The 24,872-nt window shown below is 39.7% G+C and overlaps 1 protein-coding gene across 9 annotated transcripts in view; it reads right to left on the reverse strand.

Annotated features, from left to right (window-relative positions):
- Positions 1 to 24,872, reverse strand: part of LOC117155869 (glutamate receptor ionotropic, kainate 2) — a 115,169-nt gene that overhangs the window by 57,180 nt on the left and 33,117 nt on the right. For all 9 annotated transcript variants that reach the window (XM_076620944.1, XM_033332334.2, XM_033332342.2 and 6 more), the window contains exons 3-4: positions 21,930 to 22,091; positions 7,379 to 7,630 (exon numbers count right to left, since the gene is read on the reverse strand). In XM_076620944.1, coding sequence (XP_076477059.1) covers positions 7,379 to 7,630; positions 21,930 to 22,091 — 414 coding nt within the window. The remainder of the gene's footprint in view (positions 1 to 7,378; positions 7,631 to 21,929; positions 22,092 to 24,872) is intronic.

Below are 24,872 nucleotides of genomic sequence, written 5' to 3' on the forward strand. Positions count from 1 at the left end.
GACAAGCACTTACGGTCGTGCCTCGAATGCCGATAACCGCTGTCGGATGAAATATTGCGCCGGCACGGCGCGAGGAAGGAAGTCATTCATTTTTTCCATCTCGATCGGGAACGGCTGGTATTCCGGAGGAATTGAATTGTTCGCGTCTTTTCGGTTTACATATTTTATCGAAACAAGCGGATCGATCACGATGATTAATGGCCCGTGACATCCTGTTACTTTATTGTTGTTCGCTAATAGAAAGAAATTAATGTCCGCGATTTCCGACATTTTTCTGATAGATGAGAATGCAATAGCGAGAATTCAAGCGGATCACGAGTGAATGTGAATGTTTACGCCGGAGTATTGGTAAGGAATGAGCGTCGATTTAGGAGAATGCACGAGGAAATTTGGATGTACGTAGCAATTAATATCGGTAATTGATCTGTAGATCACACGGGCTACGCAAAATTGGCACATGATTTGGCAACTAAGTATGAACTCGTTTTGCACGCGCAGACGTAGGATTCTGTTGCCACAAAGTAATTCTTGAGGTTGTAAATACTGGTTTTGACAGAGGAAAAGATCAAACAATGGAGATTAAAAAAATTCACAACAATAATAGTATCAAGCGTTCGTAAATCTGAGCAGCTGAATTTATCCGTAGAAAGTTAACATCATGCGTGTGGGATCTATATAATTGAGAAATAACAAGGATAGCGTGCGAATAATTGAAACGTGCTAAACTTTTGAGAATTTCAAGTTTATCTATTTTATTACCAACGTTGGGATTATTGAAACAATTAAAATGACCAATATGAAATTTTCTCTTTTCACAATTTTTTATCATGTTATTTTATTTTTTAAACCGACTATTATCAAATTTTCAGTTTTTACCATTCTATATCATTTTATTTTATATCCATCGAATAGAATTCTGCGATTTATGACTCCCACACGTCGATATATCACGTAACCCTTAATCATTATAATACACACCTTAGGGCGACATGCCATAAATCCGACACCGCTCTGACGAGCTTTCCACTAAATACATTGTTAAAGCTCTCGTTACATACACTGATATTTACATATTTCCTAGAAGACATTTTGTCGTCCTTTACGATAATGACTGGGTTTATTGCGCCCGTCTTCAGCTCCGCGTTTTTCTCAGATAACGAGGTACCCTGCGATCCTTCGTTATGTTGTGACAACGAATGGTCCGGTGTCTCTAGTCACGGGACTCCTTAATCTCGGTGTCTGACACAAAGATGGCGTTAAACACCCTAGGATCCTTTCTTCTGGCTGTAAATCCGCGAAATCTCCACCTCTCGAGCCCGTTTCGCACTTTCCTTCTTATCTTTTCCTCTTTGCTCCATCAAACACGCTCTCCGCCTCTATCTGCTTCTTCTTTCAAACAATTCTCCTTTTTCTCTTCCTCCTCCTTCATTCTGTTTCTTTCGACACTCTGCCTCCTTATCCCTTTCCTAATCTTTGTAGCTTCTCACGTGACGCAATTCTGAATTTTCCCACAGTCATTCGAGATCGTCTGGCAGAGCAGCGTGTCATCTTTCAGCTTCTACTGTAGCATTGGATTGCGAGTAATAGAATCGTAGGAAACCCTTTTCAACTTTGCGCATATTACGATTTGAAATTTTATCAACAAGATCAAAGAATACCGAAAGTTTTGAATGGCGGTAATTTTTTGACCTGCGGTGTAATCCGCCAAGATTTCATCTACAGGCAAATCATCTATACGAAATCTCTAATAGTATAAAGTTTTTTTAGGGATATCCAAGGAAGCATCCAATTCCTTCAATCCTGAAGACTGGATTCCGCTTCCTCGCGTCTCGAGAATCAACGATGAACCATGGTCCTGGACTATCACCATCTATTGTGAAAATTCTCGCCACCGCCCCCATAGACTCTTTCGATCCTTTCTCTCGATCCTCCTTATTCTACGCTCTGTGTTCGCTCTTCTCAGGAAACATCCTGGACAATGGAAAGGTGCAATGCAGCATTTTAAGCTGCAACGGAAGGAATGCCTTTTATCCCTTCCTTGTACTCCAACAGACTTATAATATTTCCAATAGCCTGACAATTGAAGTCACGAAACCTCGTGAAATCCACTTCGACGAGAGTTTATTTTGGCAAACGCAATTTCGAAGATTCTTCAGCAACCAGTCCATGACACTTCGAAACTGCAGTTCTTTGAGGTATACAGCCATACGCGAAACCACTCTATGAGTATTTTTGTCACGGAAGACGAAAATCGCTTCGAAACGTTCGCGTCACCGACAGACGTACGCGATATTGGCAGGCGCGTTGAAGATTCCCGGAACATGCCGGAAAAAGTGGCGAATGACGTTCGTCTCCTGTCGAGGTAGAGATAGGGGATTTGGACATCGCAGAAATATGTATCCAGTCTGCCACGTACTTGTTACTCTAAATCACCGGAAACGAGAACTGACGCTGTCTCTCAGCCTCAGTGGTCGTTTTTCTTTCAGTTGCGTGGAAAAATTATTAAGCGTGGTAAATAACGAAATTGTTTATTGAATATCGCAATGGAACTTAGGTAATGCGAATTTCGAGGAAAAAGTTAGAATCTTAGAGCTATGGAGCTATATGTCTTACCGAGCTTTTCGAAGAGTAAAAAAGTCTTAACAAACGAAAATGGCCCCAAGAGACTTTGTACGAAGATTAACAGTTTTCGAACTGAGAAAGACAAATTTATATTTTGGACAAGTTATTAGCTCATGAGAATGATTACAGTTTACATAGCTTGGGCGTGGAAAACATGCGCATTGTGCAAGTATCCAAGAACATTCTGCCATTTGTGATACAGCGTTCACAGTTGCAAGAAAGGAAGTTTTGCGTACGACAAGAATTCGATGCGAGGTGTTCGTAGATTATCTGTTTCATTTACTTTGTTGGCGCGCTTTTGTTGCTTTTTGAGAAATTTGAGTATGTATCTAAAGATTTACTGACTTCGTTAACGCGTCTTTTGTGGCTACGTAGTTTTTATTTGCCAAAGCCCTCGTATTTTTGATTTAAATATACTTGTCGTCTTTTTCTTGGCGACCAGAGCTACGGGTAATCTCCTGCCGTGTTGCACGAAGGAGAACCGCGAAAGTGAGTGAGAAAGTGGAGGGTTTAGAAGAAAAAAGAAGGTGCTGTAGATTCAAGAATTCAAATCGAAATCCGATCGTGGAGACCTCCCAAATAGAAATTCAAGACTTTCCAGTTTGTAACTTCGCCCACGAATAGAAATTCAAGACTTTCCACCGTTTGTCGTGTAACTTCACCCGCGAGTAGCTCCCTTAAGTTGAATTAAACGCAGATTCCCATCGAGAAACTTACGCTGTGCCGAAGAATGTGTCCGTGATGCAAAGCAGCGTCTAAGTTTCTAAATTTTCGCGACGAATCTCGCGAAGGATTCCCTGGAGGCCTTCAGAAACGAGGGTGGAAACTTTTTAAGGCGCGTTCACGTGGCTTCTTAATAAGGCGCAAACGATCAAAGACGTGAAATTAACACGTGCGTTAAACGCCGGTAGCAGACGATCTCGAGGACTAGAAATTTCCCACAAGCACGTGAATCCACCCTTTCGGTTCTTGCAACTCGATGGAAGATGCCGCCTGCAGCTTGAGTAACGAGGGTTAACGCTGACAGCGAAATAACGAAGGGCGGGGTCATGTTAAAGCGTTATTAGGATCGTTGAAAATCTTGCTGGTAAACCTGTCGCGACCTTTGCCATGAAATCCATGAACTTCGTCTCGAATTATTGAGCTCGTGCGTGCAATAACTGTGGTTAAATTACAAATATCGAATTGATGATGAATAGTACCATTCTTCCCATTTCTGCAGAAAAAAATTCAGGAGAAATTCGCTATTCGGTTAAATGGGAATTAAATATTCAATATCGTAACATTGTATTAAGATAGGAAGGTATATGATTTGTATACAACTGAGTCTAAAAAATTAGGATTAGAACAATCTGTCTCCATGAAAATGGCGACACGTTGTCACGCGTGTGAATGGATATTGATCGACAAAAAACGAAGAAAGAAATTGAAAAATGCCAACGTTTAATAGCCCTGTTACATTAAAGAATAAAATTTAAATTATCCAAGATAAAGAAAACCCAGCACTTTATCTAGTTTGAGCCGAATGTAACTTTCGGCGAAATTCGAGCACTAAATCACGCATAGTTTATCAGTGGTTAAGTTGGAATCGCCTTGGTAGAAACGGATTAAAGTTCGTCAGAGAATTGTCTGGCGGTAGTTCCGCTTTCACTCCGGAAAATTGGGAAGTTAAGACGAACAGAGAATCGGCAGGTCGGTAGCTTTGAGCCACGATCCGGACGTGTTCTATTCCGATGGGGGACCAGGATTCGTTACTTTCTGGCGGCAACATCATCGACTATATTTGAAAGTGAAGGAAACACGGAAATTCTGGGGCTTCGGTAAATCTCTGTTGGGAATCAGTTTGGTAACGGATAGGGAATGGTTTGTGTCTCGAGTTGGTGACGAGTGTGGTGGTAGGCGATGAGTGTGAGTTGTAGGTTACAGGGGTGTTCTAATCGGCTTGTACGTACAACTTTCGTGCACCTCCGCAAATAGATAAGCTCGCTAGCCGAGATGGTTAAGCTCGAGGCGTGTTTTCATCGGCACCTGGTTAAGTTCGCGCAAATCCCATGGAGTCTTCGAAAGGAAGGTGTTTAAAGAAACTTTGCGCGTATTAGCAGCGCTTCGTGTCCTGACTTCGGCTTTCTTAAAAGTCTCTCGATTGAATCGTTTCAAATATAAGCCGAAGTTTGGATTAAATTCGTGGAAGGGAGTTGTGGTTTGTTTATGTAGAAGTAGTTTGTTTATGTAGTTTATGTAGTTTTATGTTGTTTAGATCATCGTTTTATACGGCATATAATCTGATGCATTTATAATTCGAAATGGGCAACGAGAGGCCTGTCTGACGACGAATGTGCCATTTCCCCTTCGGTGACAGCGAAGTCCTCGATCTCGCCCGGGGAAGAGTCACGTTTCACTGCGCACGAAATGCGGTGGTGACGCACGTGTTGTAACAATCTGTCACGGGAATATTCCAACGCTTCGAGCATGCAGTCGATGCTTACAGCGGATGAATTTACGCGCTTCTATCGTAATCCAGGTTGGACCTGGCTTATCAGTTACTGAGAAATCTATATAGAATCAGATAATAATAATATTATCCATCTAATTGAGGGATGTTATTAATGTTACTAACTACGGTCTTTCAAAATCGTCAAGAATGAGAAAGACTATTTATAAATATAAAAAATTAACGATTAAACATATTAACAAATATATAGCACATAAATAAAATAAAAGAAATTTAGTCCCTCCTTTCTTCATCCTTTCCTCAATTTAGTTCTTTCATTTTTCTGTTAAAGTTTGTTATTCAACAAATTTCCTTAGCAGACCGGCTTGCAGCTCATACGCGGCACTTGGTAAAAATTCATCCTGTTAGATGTCGGTCATTGTTCCTTTCCTTGCTAGGAAAGTATCATAACGTCATATCCCAAAGGATCTTCTGGCATTCAGATGCTCGGTGCCGGATCTAATAGTCCTTGGTACTTTGTAATGCTGAGCTACTTTGTATGTCTCGCTACAGATGCATTGGAGGTGGTGACTGCAAAATTGGTTACCTCTTAGAAAGAAGTAATTAGTTGCCAATCGCCATCCTTAGTTGCTAGTTGTTCCTTTTAATCGTCGCTCGTCCTAGCTAATAGTTGCTTGTGGTCTCTAATTAGATGTCGCCTTCGCTACTTTATTTGGTATCTCTTTGTCTGTAGCAATCGTTCCAGTAATTATTTTCCACATTAGTAGATGGCCCTTCGAGCTAAATAGCTAATTTTTACTTAGTCGGCACACCACGAACGATTGCAATATTCGATCAATTTATATCAAATTTTTATAAAAGTTTGATAATAGAACAGACCTGGTCCTGGCTAAATTATACAGCAAAGTGCTATATATCTATCAATTACAGCAACTGCAGCAGTGGACCAAACATTTCATTTTACCACGTGATCATAGAACAAACGAATCTTGCGTCCGCTCAATTTAGCCCGCAACAGCGCGGATCGTCGTTTCTTTGACGCCTCAAAGGGGAACCGCGAAACTTGGAAAATGTTAATTAGAATTCTGCGCGGAGAAACGGGTCGAAATGAAGCCGAGCACGATGTCTGATAGCGCGCACGTGCACCTTACATAATTCTATTCAGCCCCTTACATTATTCATCGTCGAAGATCAAGAGACCCAAAGAATGGCGATGAAACGGGGAAACTGAGGCGTAACCGGTTGAAAGCGCTGCAAGGAATCCTCGTGCAGTTCAAAACCGCCATTTCGCAAATTAATTAGACGCGATTCGGCTTCAACCAGGTGGACGCTTCCTTCGGCGAACGCGGGACGTTTTCTCATTATGAATGAATTTCATTATCTCGGTTTTTGCACTCCGCGGGCGAGTGTTATTAATCGATGTTATTTCATTACCGTAGATCTTAAGTGTTCCTAATAGGTCTGGTAATTGGGAGAGGCTTCCCTCCGCCGGCTGTTAAGCAAATTGATAATCTAACGGAGTAAACCCACCGAGACTATCGGCGCAATTAACGTTCCTCGTCTCAATCAGCTCGATTCACTCAGACCTCGTTTAAATCGAAACTTTTATTCAGTTTCGGATACAACGACTTCGATTCGTCAGAGATGGAACCGAATTAATATTCAGACAGACCGTTCCGACTCTCTCGTCTTTCTTTATTATACCTTAGTCGAATTGTAACGAAGGAGGCATTGGAAGAATCGTAGGGATTTCCAGGTTGGACCGTTTGTGTTTTGAAATCCATGTGTTGGTCGATATCGGAATCGTATTGGATTGCCAGATTATAAATATGCATCCCGTTTAACGCTCATTATAGATCGCTTGAAAACGATCTGTAGGACTTGATATTATATCTCTGTCAATATTCTGTTTTGAAAAGAGTTACTTGAAAAGAGAACGTACTAGAATGATATAATTATCAAGTATTCAAGACGACTCAAGATGTTTGTTTTGTCAGTGTTATCTCTGGAAATTCATTTTCGTTCTTGAATTCACGAAAGAAAACTAATTAAACTTTCAGCGTAGTTCGAAACTAACCCTTATCAAGACAACTTTGTTTCTAGTTTCCGTATCGACATCGATGTCGCGATTACATTGGGAGAAACCCTAACCGATAGCCGAGAGTAGTACAAGACACTTTTCGTCAGACACAAGAATCGGACGACATTCGACGAGATTCATAATTTTCACAATTTGTAAAGGAATGAAGGAGCAAAAAAAAAAAAAAAGAAAAAAAAGAAAAAAGAAACGAAGAAATTACACACCATAGTCGTCCTCGTAGATAATGGCGACCTTGGTCCAGTTGAGAAACTCCATGATGTCCTGATAAGCGGCGTTGAGCAAACTTTGTGCGGGATAGAGGTTGATACTGAACTCTTTTGCCTCCGTGTCCAGGTCCAGCCTGGCTTCCAGATGTGGAATGTCCAGTGCGTCGCAGATGCTATGAATGTGTTGGCCCAGGATGGGATCCGATGGGCCGAATACTGCCTGCACCCCGTACTTGACCTGTTGACACGCTGCAACAAACGTAAATCTCGACTATTCATTTGTCCACTTGGTATTTTGCGATGCAATATCATTTACACGTCGCTAGAAACCAGAAAGCACGCGTGGTTTTTTATTCGAAATTTTTTCATTAAATTTTTTGATAACTTTTTTTATATAATATATAATATTGGACGTTCGGAAAAACGTAAAATTGGGAAATATTTCATGTGTGGATGCACAGAGATTAAGGGTAATAAAGGATACACTGTATTTTTGCAATATTATAGTAACACGTATAAATATTTAACAACAAATGTACGTAATGGTGTAACAACACATATACATATACACATATTATATATACATATTAATAACAACAGTGTAGTGGAAGCAGAGAAGAGAAGTGAAAACTCAAGATAGATGATTGGATATTAAGTAAAGTTCGGAATGGAAGGAAACGAAAGCGGAAGTGGTCTTTGAAACTAGAGAAAAGAATCCAGACAGGGGGAAAGGAAATGGGAATAAAGTAGAACAATCAATTTGTAGGATTTTAAGAAGCTCAAGTTTTCCCTCATTTCTGCAGTAGTTTTACGATGATTTATCATTGTAAGAAAGCGAACAGTTAAACTATACATGAGATTATTATAAAACAAAATATAGACGAGGTTGTTAGTTGATTGCCTCATTTGATGATCGTTAGAGAAATTCGCATATCTACTTGGCGATCTGTTGGTAATTTCGACGCGCTTGTTCGTTCGATGAATCATTACAGAGAGAAATCGGCGAGATGAGGAGCGCCAGCGACCCATTAAGATCGGGAACGTGTAGATGACCGGAGAACGATGTTAATGCGGCGTTAACGACTCGCTAAGCCGAACACATGACCGTGGTATTCGTTTATGGCTATTGGAAATTGTTCCACGGACACCAGGAATGTCGATTATTACCGATAATGACGTTACTCTCCCTCTCGCTCATATCCCAAGTTGAATCAAATATTCTTTACACGTAGAACTAATGTTACGTAATTAGTTGAAGCGAAAGTTATAAAAAAATTACAAAAAGTTTGGGATCGCTATATGTTGTGTATAAAATCCAAGTGTTTAAGTGTTGAGGTTATTCGATGTGTAAACAGAGAAAACTCGTCGATAAATTGTAAGGCAGAAAATATATTTAAATAGAAGTGTAATTATAAGTAAGAATACAATTTGAGCTGGTCCAGATCCACGCGCTAACTGTGTTACCTAATAACTGAAAACCCCGAAGGCAACGTCGCCTGTCTACTGTTTATGGTCTGACTTCGTCGTAGTCTTTTGTCTACGCGCTGTCGATGGCTTCGGTGCTTGAGAAAACTAAAAAGACCAGATGTAGAGTTTTCTTATAAGTGGTGACCACTTCAACATTAAGGAAAAAGCAGCTTAGAATTGTGTTATCGTAGAAAATTTTTTGGTAAATGATTGATCGGTTTTCAAATGAATAATTAAATTAACAGATGATTCAATATATGTAAGTACAATTGAAAACAAGGACGCACATCAGATACTTTAGATCCCAGTAAGCGTAACGTTACTAAATACGTATTAATTAAAGCGTCTGCTTATTATCAAACTAACGCCCGGCTAAACCTGGTACTGGAGATCGTAGTGCTTGTAAAATCATTCTGTGTCTGGCTCTTGCAGTACGATGCACAAAGCGGAGAAGTACGCGTAGGGTAGCCGAATGGCATACTCCAGGTGTTATCTTGCCTCAATTGCAACGAGTTGTTACAGACTGTCCGGGTGCTATTCAGATCCTAAGTTAGCCAACTACAGTGCCTTTCAAACCTCAGACAATCGGTGTGCGAGTTACTTTACCTTATGCCTGCGAGTTAATAGAATACACAGGGCAAGAATTTGGACTCGTGTGTCTCGCTGAGAACAGGCAGCTATCACATGGCCTATATTGCGGTTCGAATTGTGAGACACGTGTTGTATAAAGGTATTGGAACCGGTTTCGGAATTCAATCTTGCTCGCGACTTTACGACTTTAGAACCGACCGTTGTAACGTGCAATTTACACTGGCTTATGTACTGATTTTATGTACACTTTCAGATTTGTTTCAAACTTTACCAATGTAACGATGATAATCGAATCTCAGAACAGTGCTAACGAAATTTTGGAACGTCTCGCGTAACAGATCTAAACAGATGAAACAACGCGTATTCAGTGAATTCTTCCAGTAGTAGAACATGAGAAGAGCGCGACATAAGGCCATTACGAGTAGTATAAATTAGGTGTTGTAATCGTGTTATGCCAGATATAAAGGATTGGAAAATTATATCAACGAGGAGAGTATGGAAGTTCGTAAAAACTTAAAACGATTGGAATGAGGGGAAAAGTAATATTAATAAAAAAGAAATAAAGAAGCCTGATGCATCAAAACGGTCGAAGAAGATGTAAGTCCAAAGAAAACGGAAGAAATAATCCCTTCAACGAGTTGTTCACCGATTTTTCTACGAAGCTAAAGCAATTCTTGCACCGTTTAGAACGTCCGGCTATAAAGGACTTATCTACTTGCTGTGGCATCCGGTCGTGACTTTTAGTGCGCCGCATCATCGGTAAAACGATCCGATGTCTATTATCGTTTTCCGGTCTGACGACATATTACCCACGCGGAATATCTCGTCGGCAATATTACGTTGTGTGGCTTTCCGTGAAAGTAGTTACGTCGTATGAATCACAACGGCGTCGGAATTTATGAAGCTTTATGTTTGGATGTTACTTCGATTACTTACGACCCGGAGAAAAAGATCAGTGAGAACGGAAACCAACGGGTAATGAATTCTCCGTGGTCTAGTTAATGCGCTCACGTTCGAGACGCAATCGCGGTCATTATATTCGAATTATGTCGGTATCGAGCAATTTCTTTCTACTCGAAGCTTGCTGTATATTCTATGAATGCAAGCATCCAAATACGTTATGTAACTGTAACAGATTTAACGTAGATGCTTTTGAAAAAGTTACAGAATAAATATAACAATGGATTTACTGGTGCGTTAAAACGTTGGCCAATATTTTAACTCGGCCGTACAATTCTTGCATATAAACATTAATGTCCAGTATCCCGAAACCTACGCGTCAATGATTATTCATATGACCGTCGAAGCCATTATGGTCTTTGAAATATGGTATAATATGGTTATGACTTTTCGAATAAATTTTGTAACTAGATTCCTCGCTTCGATAGATTTTTTTAAATTTTTCTTAAATTTTTGATTTCTATAAAATATCTGCTAATTCTAAATATCCGACTAGTGATATACTCGTGATGACCGTTTTGCTAAAATGGAATTCCCTTCCTACACTCCTCAGGAAAACAAAAGGAAAAATTTGTCAAACAAAGAGGAACTTACGATAAGAAGAATGAACAGCTGGCTTGAAGAATGAACTGGTTGGCTTGTTGAGGCTAATTTGTGGTTTAATCACGTAATCGTCGTTAGACATTAGCGGAGAAGGAAACTCAAATCGCGAGGCCTGTGGCTGTTTTCATTTCCGAGGTAGACATATTCCGTTTATTTTTTAATATCCGTTCCATTAGCGTATCCTTTGAAGTGGCGATTGTGCCGCGAGCAGTGAATAAGTGAAAACGACTGACAGAGAAATGGCTGGCGACAAGCAGAGATTCGACCAAGAATAAAAAGCGAGTAATAGTAAAATACTAAAAACCTACCATTCCTTGTTTAGTACAGCAATGGGCGAGATAACTGTTGTTGAAGTATGAAAAGAACAACGAAGTTCATAAAAGAAAGAGATATATAAAGAACGAGGTTGTTGTAAGGTAATCGTGTAGATATTGTGGAAATCTTATTAGATCTTGTGGTTGCTGAAAATTTAAAGATGACAACGAATACAGTAGAATAAACGAGATATAAACGAGACACGAAGACGATGAGACGCCAAATTTTCAATTCTCTCGTACACCTTATGATTACTTCTAATCATACTTTTAATTTAAAAGCACTATGCATTTTGCTCCATGCAGAATAAAATTCACCACGTGATAATGTTATTAAGGATAATGGTTCTCTTAACGAGCAGCGATACAAAATGATGGTTCTCGTAACGAGGAACGCTACAAGACGATAGTTGCCGAAATGGCGAACTTTATTCCCCAATAAAGAGAACATTTACCGGTTTCCTAGGTAAGTATGCCTGTTTCGGTGTACTTTGTGTAGAGCTAACTTATACAACGTATTAAGGAAGAGCGAAAAGGAATTCGCGTGAGATACGGAGTAGAAATTACGCGAGTTGAGATGAAAACGGACCGGCTCCAAGCGGTGTGGAGACTTTTAAAAATAGCATTTAACGCTGTTTAAAAGTAGCGAGATCGCCATTGTCGCTACATTACATACAAAGCGGAAGCTTTACGTAGCGCCATCCTTAGGTACTCCCATGATACGCGAAAAAAGCTTTGACGCAACATTTATCTTGCAATTTTCGTATACGCTGGAATCTGATAGCAATTCGTAGCCTTTGGCTCATACGTTTTACGTTTTCACTTCTAAAACAACGAAGTTTACTTCATTTATTTTGGAGGAAAGAGAGAATCGCGTGTTACGCGAAACACGCTGCATCAGCCGTAGAAAATTCAACGTTGGATGGAAAATTAATATCCTACGTTGAACGCGAACGTCGACTGCATTAATTTTAAAAATTCATGGGCCAGTAGTCGCCCGTATTTTCAAAATAGCGATCTGTCGTATGAACGATCCAAGTATTTTAGGATACGAGGGGGTAGACTCTTTAGAGACTTGGACCAGGGAGCGGGTTTAATTAAAGTTTTTAATTAAATCTCGATTTTTTTGCCTGAAACTTCATTGTCGTGGTTGATATTCTTGATAGCATCGATTTTGTCACACGTTAAGTTTTTTCCCTCTTTTATATAAAATATGTGAGGAAGAAGTTTTCGAAATGTAACACCGAAGAATAGCGGAAGAAAGAATGTGTTGGAGACTGTTTTTGAAGGCGAGAAATGTGGTTTTTCTTACGAGCACGACTGGCCGACCAAAAGGCTGCCACTGCAGAGGTTCAAGTGCGAGTACTTAGGGAGCTTCACATTTATGAACAAGTTTATAGACCCGCTCGAAGTTTAAAATACCTGTTTGGCGAGTCGTGGTTGCTTCAGACGACTCCGTTGAGCGACTATCTCTCCTATAAATATCGAATAGTCAACAAGAACGTAGATGCTGTGTATAATTGCTTATTACGCTAATTTGTACTTACAAACTACCTAGCAGACTCGATGGATCTTGTATTCCGATATTATATTCAGTATTTCTTCTAAATTTATAATAGAATCATTAGAATTATTAAGATTTTTGTTTTTGGAAATAATATTAAATTTCTATTATTCATCAATTATATTATCACAATTATTATCGTGCAATTGCTCCGCTATTTTTCCAAATCACATTAAAGTGAATTGCACGTGAATAAGCGAACGTGAATTGAATACTTTCCTTCTCCATTCATCGCGAAATTCTATTAAAAGCGCCGAATAATACTTGGTGCAGTCATTCCCCGAAGTCTCTTACATTTGATATATTTTTCTCAAGGTACGGATCCACTCAGTCGTCTCTTAATTCGGACCAGCTAATTAACCCGCAGGGCTTAGGGTCAGAGGATAAACTTCCGGTTAATTTGCCTTTAACCGCTGCCCCTGGTAATTACATCATCGACGACAGGTTCAGGTCACCTTGGAGGGTAGAAACGACGCAGGGATAGTTAAGGGGGGCGGCAATTAAATGGCATGAGCATCGATCTCCCCAGTCACCAAGGATTGGATAGTCATGGCTTTTGGTAAGACGACTTGATAGGAAAAATATTCAATTTTTCATTTTTCATCTGCCAGAGTATTGCAAATTATTTATTCTGTGACAGAGAGCGGTTTACGAAAACGTTCGAGTACTTAGACAGAAAATTTTTGTGGATGTAAAGACCACAGGTGAATGATACAGTAAGTATATTCTGTCTTCTATGAAAGTACAATTTTAAACTCCAATATGTTGTTGAACCAATTCAATATGCTGCAGTTTGAAGCATATAGAGCGAGAAATTTTTGCAGAAGCCAAAAATGAACAAAGTGGAATGATTTTTTAAAAGCTTCTAGGTTAATGATAAATTTAATAAAATTAAAAAATGAAAGCTTTATAGATTTAGAGCTAAAAAAAGTCCGAAAGGAAGTCATATGTATAGATATTTCTATTATCAATATTGGGAAAGTTGAAGAAATAAAATCGTTTAAAAAGAAAAGGTAATATTGCTTTCAAGGTAAAGTATTGAAAGGGAATAGAAAAAGAAGTTAAAAATCTGAAAACTTTTGTACGACGACCCGATCAACGACAAAAGGGAAAGACCTTAATCTGCTTAACAAATCGCGTCATGCGTGCGCCGCTGGTATCGACAAATGTTCACCCGTGTTTCGTCGGAGCTTCGTTTTCCATTCGTTGACCTTCTAACTTTCTCTTTGAACCGAATAAAACCATCAGAAAGCAGGATGCTGTGGGAAATTCAACGTCTCAAAGGTTACGCTAAACTCGAAGAATTTACGAGGTTTTAGGTGGAAAATAGAAGCTGAGATAGTCTTTCCTTCTTCGAGGTTGAATTTTACTTGTCTGATCAATTCCAGTTTATTCTACTGCGAGTTACATCTTCTCGTCCTTGTTGTATATATGAATACAAAACAATTGAAATCAGATCAACGATCGTAAATTCCTTTCAAAATAAGTGAATATATTCGAGGTTTAGCGAATTTATGTTTGGCTGAGGTACAGAAACGAAAGAAGCATCATATAGTCTGGAGAAACTCAGACACTATGCTTGGTCACTGGCTATCGGTTATATTCCCTTCTTTTTCCCAGTAACGTCGGTACAACTTGCAAAATCGACAGTCGTATTTTACCAAGAGAACCGCAAGAATATCGAAACTTTTCAAGTTTCCAACGTTTCTCGGACGTTGCACCCGCTTCTTTTTTCCTCCCTTCTTTCTTTCCGACGAACAGCGTCGTTGATTTTCTACTACGAAGAAAATTCGCACTGCGTCAAAAGCTCGCGGCCAGTTTGATTGAACAGGAATTAAAGGCCAAGCGATAAATCCACGCTCGATATTATTCGTAGCGTAACAGGTGACTCGTGGCCATTGACGAGGATCGATTTACGATTGGTTGATACCAGACGCGTTATGCATTTCGACGCTGAGCTAGTTCGATTTTTAAAAAGATGACGGACTCGAATACGCAGTTAATTCTGGACTTTTAAAATGGTACCTCGTCGGTTCGTTGTGAAGAAATCTGTCTAAAACCCGGAAGAATATAGGAAATTGTGGCGGGCTACTTCACAGAAATATTCTCTTGAAGAAATGTTTGTCAAACAAAAATGCAGCAATAGCAAAGTGTTTTTTAGGGAATACTTTAACTAACCTTTACGTAATTATGAATTCGAAGATTCTTAGAATAGAGTTCGTTAGGAATTTTTGAAAATGATACTTTAGAATTTTTATTCAAAATACGGTATATATGGGTTGAATACGAGAAATTGCGTGAAAATAACTTCGGAAATATACGAAGCGATTGTAATTAGCACGAAATGGGTGTCTATCATACTCAGTGTCAGTCGCTTGCTATTCTATAGTTAAAATTACATGCCAGTTTCACAAAGGAAGATTCATTAAAATGTCGATGTACAATCTTTTTCACTGAATTTCCTCGAGCGTAAATCGGTTACAATCGACTATTCAGTCTGTTCCGGTCTAGTCGTTGCGTGGATGAGAATCACTTCCTATTCTTTGTTTGAGAGTAAGAATAGCCTTAGTTGAAAACCGATGCGAATTATAACAAACTGTCTTTGGGTGAATCTTGCAGTAGGTTATTATCAAAACGATAACAATTATGCACAATGCTCGCTATAGTCTTATAATAAAAACATTTTTAATTTGCAAGTAAAATCATCTGCATAGCGAGTGCCATGTAACTTTAAAATTAACAAACTTTGCCAGTAATTTCTGAGTTTTATTATGCGATACCGTAGCAAAATGACTATTTTCTCTTTTTGCTACAAATAGAGAAAGAGAGAAATATGTGCGTTGTGTCGTATCGCGTTATAGCTTGTTGCGTTATTCTCTTATATTTTTAAATTGTTTCAATATACCTAATTACACCGCTTAATGACTCAAACTGTTCGCTCAGAAATACCGCGATAAAAATCCCTAAAAACACCGTTAAATTCAATCAAGAATGAGACTTATTGGAAGTAACAATTCGCTCGTAATGCACAGTTTCACCAAGATGAAACGTAGTTGGCCGATAGAGAGGAGAACGTTCACTTCGAAACGGACGAACCGGCGAGAAATACTGGAAGCAGATAACAATGACTCGCGGCCGTTGCAGACGCGCATGGAACCCGTGTATCCTTTCCGTGGATGTGTCCAGCCCTTGTTGGCTCTCCTTTCAACTCCCTTAACGAGGTGGCGAGTGCCAGTTTGTCCTTTGATGTCGCCAATTCTCCAGACCGACCCCCGACCACTAGAGCAACCTCGTTCAATCAGAGTAATTGTGCGTTAAATCTCTTCGCCTGCCGTGAAATCAATATCACACCATCTGAGAACTTTCTACTCTACTTTTCCAATGTTATATCAATGTCTCTGTGACGTCTGTCTTTCAACTTTATGGCGTTACTGATTGTTTTCAATCCTGGTTCCCTTTCAGGTATCTTCATCCTGGCTCTTTAAAATTTTCTTTTTAGTACTCGTGTAGTACGTTATTAATTGTTGACGTTACTTATCTGCTGTTCAAGACCAGCCATTTTGACTGGTTATGGTAGAAACAGCTTCGTGTTTCAAATTTTCATACAATTCAAATTCAAATTTTAATACAATTGTTACTAAAAGTACTACGATTAAGGTATAGAATTTGTACCAAAGAAATCACAATGAGAACTATATGAAGATATCACTTAAATCTCCAAAAATGTGAAAATTCTCTAAAGTATTACAAATCTAGAAAAGCTTAAAAATCAGTGATTTTCATTACGCTAGAAGAAAAATTTATTTTCCACAGCCTGAAGACATACGGGTGAGTTGGCGCAAAGAGCAAACATTCCCTTCCTTTTGTACCTGATCTGCAAGTTCGCTCTGTTCATCCTTTCTTCGCCCTCCGCTTATCTTCTCCTTGTATACCCAGTGAAATCAACTGACGAAAGAGACGTATCCATTCGGAGCAAGAGTGCACACAAGATGAATTCGAAAATTGTCGATAAAGCGATTTCTCCATGCACGTCGTCGAGTGCCATAGCGGAAGTAAATTTTGATAACAAGAATGCTAGATGCCAAAATTGTCGAAGTCACAAATCCAAGTCGAACTAGTTCGATGGGAATTTGATATCAGTGGACTTGACTTTATCGGAGTCTGATTCTTAATATTGATCCTCGTCGACATAACATCAGATTATCAACCCAGTTTTGGAATATCGTTTGTTACAAATTTCTTAAAAAGATTCGAAAGAGAATTGTAATTAATCAAAGAGAAAAGAATTGAGAAATGAACATCGACTTTCGGTAAAAATTTTCGCAAGGGAAAAAGAAACGAAAATAGCATCTTTTGTGATGTTTAAGTTAAGTTTGCTGATAAAAGGAAAGGAAACAAAATCCAAAGAAAAACGATACTATAGTCGCCCGTTCGTTCCCTGTGGTTTGCGTTACGATAAAAGAGCAACATAGCGGCAACGTGAGAAAACGAAAAGCTTTTTTCTTCTAAAATCACCCCCTTTTTTTTGGTAAACGTACCACGAATTACAAGTTACAGAAAAGATTGAAACTAAAAATCGTTGTTAAACAAAATGACGTTGTTAAAACATAAAATTCACTGATCTGTTCTCGATACTGTATCTTTCACACCCTTCGTTTAACATCGTACGAACTTATATTAATCTGAAGCTAAAACTGTTGAAATCTAGAAATCGTTGACCGAATTATAGGATTCAGGTGTTGATTTTCGAGTAACCAGTATATATAGAGAATTACGAAGCGGAATAGCATCGGCGATAGCACGATTCCGCCGCGACAGGGTCGCAGATGCTGTTCAGAGCGAAGCTTAAATCGCGAAAAGAGCAGCGGCTGCACGAACGTCGTTGACCCGGCTTTGAAATACGATCGCCAAATCCGCTCGGTTTAATCCCAGCCTCGAACCTTTGAGAGTAGCCGTAGGCTCCATTATTTGCAGATTTCGCGGTGGCGCGACTGCTAGCTTCCGGTCGTGAAATGCCTTTGCCTCGAACCAACGAGAGAACAGTCGAAAGTATATTTTTCACGAAGAAACGAAACAGAAGAAAAGCTAATTACTCGACTGTTTCAACGTTAAAGAAAGAAAAAAATATGTTCTTCATTTAAGCGATGGTTTAACAGAGATTACCAATGTTTATAGGATTCTACATACGGCTATGCTCGTTGTTGACTCGTATCGAATTTTGTGACATATTTACCGACTAATAAAAACCTTCTCGAAGGACCATTTCACACAAGAGGAAAACTACTAAATGCTTGTGTTTGACTGATTTATTTACACTAAATTCGCGGTTGTTTCGAGGTTGACTTAGCCTCCGTATGCGTTCACGGCGAGAGCTGACTGACAACAACAACGAAAATTTGAAAGCGATGGTTTCGCACTTCCATTTCATTTCGTTCTTAGCGCGTTTTTTTTTTTTTTTGAAATGGGCATGCGAACGTGACCCGGGAACATTAGCAACCGTACGGGATCTTCCCTACAGGCGTTGTCAACTTGTGTGCGGATGAGTTACCGACAAGATATAATCGCCCCTGAAAGTAAGATAACGCTCCTGGTAAAAGTTTAAATAAATGATAATTAACGTACTTTTCGGGGAGACTGTATATGACTCTTGGAAAATGTGCCTGGGCTTGTAGCACATCTGTTTAGTATCGAGCGTAAAACGTCTTGCGAAAAGAAAGAGAAAGTGAAAGTTAAAAAATATTCCTTTGCAATATACCAGAGCTTCTCAAAGAGGAAATTACATGCGCGCCAGAAACTCAGTTCTCCACGGTTCCAACGGCATATTTATAAGACACTATAGATGCGCATAAGTTACGTAAAATGGTTCACGGTCGAGTTTCTCTTAGAAGAGGATGCGAATATACATGTTCACGGCCGAGAAGGCTCCGTGCGGAAGATTGAAGATTGAGAAGCAACCATGGAGGGTCTTTATTCGTGCAAGGCATCGAGAACAGAGACTTCAAGAGATGCTCTCGAACACGTGACAAGACGTGACGTTGTACCGAGTCCCGCTTTCTTCTGCTCTATCCAACCGTTCATTGTACTACGTTCGTTACCATTTGTCTGTATACGTAACTTCCTCTTTGTATCAAAATCTAATTGTGCGTTTACAATCTGAGAACTTATCTTAAGAAAAGATACTCGTCTCTCGTAAAATGTAAAATGGTCCTATCTAACCCCATTGTCAAAATGTTTCTTATTGCTTTATCTTATTCGAGACTTGTCGGTAAGTCAACCTAGCAACCTTGTGCCCTTTTTTATTAGAACCCTTCTGTTAGGTCCTTTAAATTTCTTCCTTGGAACTATATTTTTCTCGTAACGCAAAATCTTAAATATTGAAATATTAGAGGACAGATAAGAAGTTGTATTGTATGTATCAGATATATCGAGATAAGACTAGTACTTGTGGAAAGTTCGTTTCAATAAAAATTCCTCCAGTGTTGGAGAACAGCTATAGTGGTATAAGTACATAGCCAGCAGATTTCTCTTTCTTAAATCGATTGATTTGTTGAATCTCCTTCTAACGATATTCGTTTCTTACAATAATCATCAATTTCACGCGTATTCCTCGAGCTACTTGAAATTCGTTGAGCGAGACTCGATTTTCCGTAATTTTCTAATAACACCGCCACCGAGGCACGACGATCGAATAGACCAGCGAATTCGACTCGTCCTCAGTGCGAAGTGTATCGGTTCTGCTACCGATAACCGGTCACCGTTTACCAGCACGTATGCACATAACCGTAAAAACATAAAAACGCCCACGGCCAGGAGCAGATAACGTTTTACGCGAAACAAACGGTTCTACAAGCTTCATCTCGGCGGCAGGTGTGCGCATTTGCATGCATACAACCGTGGCCGTAGCAGGTCGGCGCGGCGTTGTTCGCTTGTTCTCGAGAGCCTTACAAGCGGTTTTGTGGAAAACCGTATCTCCAGGCCTGTCTTTAGCGATACCGAGCTCGAAGTGATGTCGTTTAAAAGAGGCGGATGAAACGATAAAAGACCTCGTAAGCGGAAGAGCTCGAACCCGGTGAATGGAAAACCAACTGTCGGGGGAATCTTCGAGCAGTAACTTCGAATATGACACCGTTTCGTTTCGACAGATTTCTCACGTGAGAAGGTTTTAACCTCGATACCGTTTCCAATGATGCTCGGATTTCGCATTAAGTTAAAGAGAATATGTGTTTATCGTTATCGAAAATAGATTGGTGATGGCGATTTTGTAAAGTTACTGGAAATTTTGCAAGAGGACTCATTGTCGACAGTAAAGAAAGACTCATAAACCTGGATGAACAGGAAATCAGCTGTCGAACAATAACTCAACGAGCATGGCACTGTTTCGCTTGGAAACATTTTTACATGCTAATCGGATTTAGTTTTGGTAACGGATTTTTTAGACCGATAATTGAAAGATAAAATTTGGATAAGAAAATTATATTTTTATCGTCATCGAAAACAGACCGATAATACGGCAGAGCCGAAGGTATTTCGTGATGTTGCCAAAGTTGAAAGGTGATTAGAATCTATGATGCTGAAAGAGGGCTTCCACAACAGTCATTGTCGATATCGAAAGAAAAGTCACGGCTATTGTGGAACAAGCGTTTGCTGGCTTGTGGCCATGGACCAACTAGTACTTTGTACAGATAATCCGTATGTTAGATCTTCTGGTTGACCGAAGAAGTCCGGAATTGCTTTGTCAACGATTTTCAATTTTAGAAACAGCTAATGTTTCTATATTGTATCTTACGTTTCTTATTTTTCACATTTCAAAATTCAATTTTTAAAGAAACAAGAGGGGAAACACACAGAATACTAACCAATGGCTACTATTTTGCTACACAAAGGAAAATCAGAATGAAATAATTCGACTAGAGCGAAATCGAGTCAATAGTAGACAGGATACGTTGAGTACATCGATCTGGAACTTGATCCATCTGTTTGCTGCACGGGACGGTAGACGATTTAGTCGAAAGAAAAAGAGTAAATCCATTGATCTGATTTTCTACAGAGACTACATTTACGTGGGACACGTAGCGCGATGAAAACGGCACAGCTGACGGATTACCCGGTAAATACTAAATTTCACCGTGGATTTTCCAAAGGTCTACAACGGCGGAATGTCCCTTTTATTCGATCTATCACGTTTGATACCCTGATTTATTGATACCTTGATATTTATCAGTGCAACAAAGTCACAGATAACATCTCCTTCCTGGAAAAGACTAGACTCACAAGATGTAAATCCGATGTCATCGTAAACCAAGACTGAATAGATGCATGTGCCGTCGTAATAATTACGCGAAATAGGGCTATATATCTTACAATTCCTTTTTATTGCTATGCTCCAACATGATTTCGACTTTGGTTTTTATTACACGAATCACAATCGGAAAGAAGTTAAATAGTTGAAAAAGATAAAGTTTTTCTTAAAAGAGACATTGGTCTATAAAATATACCGCAAAATTAATTATCGATAATATAAATTTTCCAGTCGATAGAAGTAAAATAACTTGCATGCAACGTTAATAACGACGCCACGACCAAAGCTATTACCTTTGGTCAACTTATTATAACGCTGTGGTGATAAATTTTCCTGAAGGCATCGGCTTACGCTTGGAAACAATTTTCACGTTGCCTTTAATATCTCTTCCTATCCATTCCTCCGGCGTTTTGAATTTTGTCGTCCTTAAGTAACGAGATACAAAGCAATGCCGACGAGTAGGAGGATCAACGTGGAAGTCGATATTAAATTTTACTATGGAAAAATGTATACTACAAGTTGAATAAGATAATCCATAATGGGCAGAGCATTTCAACGAAAAATTACATAAACCGTTTTATTTCAGATCCTGAAATATTCTAATTACTTACAAAGTAATTACTTACTAATGAATTACAAAGAAACATAAGCACACATTACTCTATTGCTTACTATGGAAACTTACAATTTAGAAATCAGAATTTATACACGTATCGATGTAAAAAGATATTTAATCGATGGATCACTCACCCTTCTTCGACGCGTGGAAGGAGTCATCTTTTGGCACGTATTGTATATCGTACTCCAGCGTCGTCTTCGGCAGGATAAGCCTTTCCTTGTTGATCTTGTACACGGCATACTTGAAGGCCAACTCTGTACTGCTATCCTTTTGGTCATGAGTGAATATAGCACCTGGAAATCAATCGACGTTCAATGTGTCAGACACGATCGGTCAGAGCAGAGTGGTTCGTTAAATATCGATTTCGCCACGGTGGGCGGAATTCGCGATCAAGATTCACCTTTCCATGCCAATATACTTAGAAACTGCTGATCCTGCTATTCTTTTCGTACGAAGGACAAGTGCCCTCCTATTATATCGGCAAACCGATCTTTTACGTCTCCTATTAAATCCCACAAAATAATCCTAATTAATTATCAAAATATATCTTTCGTCCTTTTTCCCGACATATACTTTAAACCATAGCGCAATAATTACTAAATCATTACCATTTGTTATAGCGCGATAAAGTGATAAAAGCGGTTTTGGATGGCTCGACACGGGCAATTTGCATCCTGAGAGTCCATCGTACGCCTAACAGCGAATTCTTCGAGTTCTCTTGCGAGCCGAGAGGCGAAGCAAACTCGTTTACTAATTGCTGATCGATGCTTCCAAACTAAGAGAGGCCGCATGTAGGACTATGTCAAGGGCCAGCAACATGTATATAAATGCACGTGTACTGTGCATATTGGTTACAGCTAGGAAGTTTCGTTTAGAAGTCTGGGAGCTAGTACGAAGGATTTAACTCGGCTCTGCATCTGATACCATTCGTACTTTGAGTGAAATTAGCGCTGCTTCTTGTCGAGAAAGAAAATGTCTCGTGCTATCCAGGGCTGTAATAAAACTTAGTCGTTGAGGTGTTTCTCTCTCTGCGTACGAAAGTCGATTCTCTTGTTCGTAAACCTGATCAAACGGCGAACAAAGGCATCTCGCCTAAAGCGGCTATGCCTCCATGAAATGAAAACAAGATTTCGAGGAGTACAATCGTGACGAGACATCCCGGAAAGTTTTATTTCTCTATAGTCAACACACTCGCAGAGAAATCGAACGACTACAGTCAGCCTTCGGCTTTGTCGATGTCCCTTAGACAAGAAAACCCAATTGAGATTTCCAATTTTCTTTTTCTTAGGAAATAACACGAAAGAACCGTAATCTAGGGAAATTCAAATAGTATGTATCGAAAAAACACATCGGGCGTAAAGTAAAACACTATCCTCCATGTATCTTCATTTCACGAACAATTTCCACCAAATCCACCCTTTTCCCGTTACTTCGAACCGCTCGTCCCTTTCGAGTGTTATTTATAGGGTTTCAAGAATCCAGGTCGCTACTATCCATCTCCGTTTCATTCTTTTGCATAATTAATTAGAAGAAACGCGAGCATTAATCGGCAGCCGTGCAAGGACGGTAGGCGAGATACTGTCCTCTTGTCGTTGAAAAATCGCCGCGTCCACTGCAACGGGGAGTTATCAATTTCCTCAAGGAAGGAAACTCCTCCAGGGGCGTTGCTATCTGCAATCCGGACGTTTACGGTCGCGACAGGCGAGACCAAGGTAATAGAAACGTCGCCGCTTTCGTGTCAACGTGTGGCTCTGCTATCAACGAGAAGCTCATTCATCGCTTTTGGTCGCTAATTGATCCGACTATTAACCGTGTATCGCAAATAACCCGCAGTTCTGTGTCAGGAACGTTTTAAAAATCACCCTTTTTAACTCCAACCATACTTGCCTCTAACTAAAGTACACGACCGGAGGGGAATTTCGAGCGAACTATGAATAGTTAAAAAGACTATCAAATGTCCTTTGGTAGGCTTACCACGAGAAGTGGACAAGCTTCTATTTCTGGAAATTTTTATGCCGAGTTTTATTCCAGACTAAGTTCAGATGTGAAAGAGGATGACCTCTATCAAAAATCGAGGCCATCTTCGAGATTGTAAGAGATACTTTTCCTTCGAGCACTCACGTAGCACGTTTCCTTTAGAATTTTCTTCAACTCGAAAGCTTCAACCATCTTTGTATGGTCATCGAATGGTGAACGCCTTCGAGCTACGCTTGGGGTTAATTTGATGCAGAGATAACGATATTGGAAGTATCTTTAGCCAAAAGATTCTGTTAAATGTCAGAACTCTGATCTTTCTCTTTCCTTTAAACGATATCCGTTGCTTTGAAACACGAGGATCGGAGTATTCTCCCCTGTCCTCGTCACCTTTTCCTCCCTTAGAAATTCTAGCGTATGTGTTTGGTACAAAAGCGAGCTAGGAAAAACATTCGCGAAACGTAATGGCGGTAATCCCAGGCGGAAGTGCGCGAAACAAAAATCCTACAAATCGACTAACTAGCGCGGAAGGGAAAAAACGAGTACGACCAGCTTTGCAACGCTTCTGAAACATTTTCTGGCTTTATTTTTTACTTTTTTTCTCGCCTAAACCTTTAACTCTTCCGACGCCGATGTTTTGCGTAGTTTTGTTTCGTTCGTTGCCCACCCAACTAATCCATTTATCGGCAAATAACTCGACTCTTTCGTCGGCACGACGTTTATCCCTCGGTCTACAGCTTGTTGTGGTGTAACTGTTTTTTGGTTCGTCGACAAACGGTGATAAGTACTCGGGAGAATCGGTGAAAACGGAGACCGTTTCTTTTAGCGGTTTCTTTCGAGGCCCCGAGAGAACTATCCTCTTAACAGCTTCGTTTTATCATTCGTCGTTTAAATGTAGAGCAAAGGGCTTTTCTCGGGATAAAGATTGTTTCCTCCGGGAGTTCGTTGCAGGCGAGAGTTATTGCCACCAAGTGGAACACCTTCAGCTTCTCCGGAAAAACATCGACGTCCAACCCTCCGAGATACTCTTGATATTGAATCACCTTGATTTCTTGTAGATATTAGTTTGATTTTTTGTTCGATTGGCGTGTATACAGTAG

This window comes from Bombus vancouverensis, chromosome 8 (genome assembly GCF_051014615.1).
Source record: "Bombus vancouverensis nearcticus chromosome 8, iyBomVanc1_principal, whole genome shotgun sequence".
In the NCBI taxonomy this organism is placed as follows: Eukaryota; Metazoa; Arthropoda; class Insecta; order Hymenoptera; family Apidae; genus Bombus; species Bombus vancouverensis.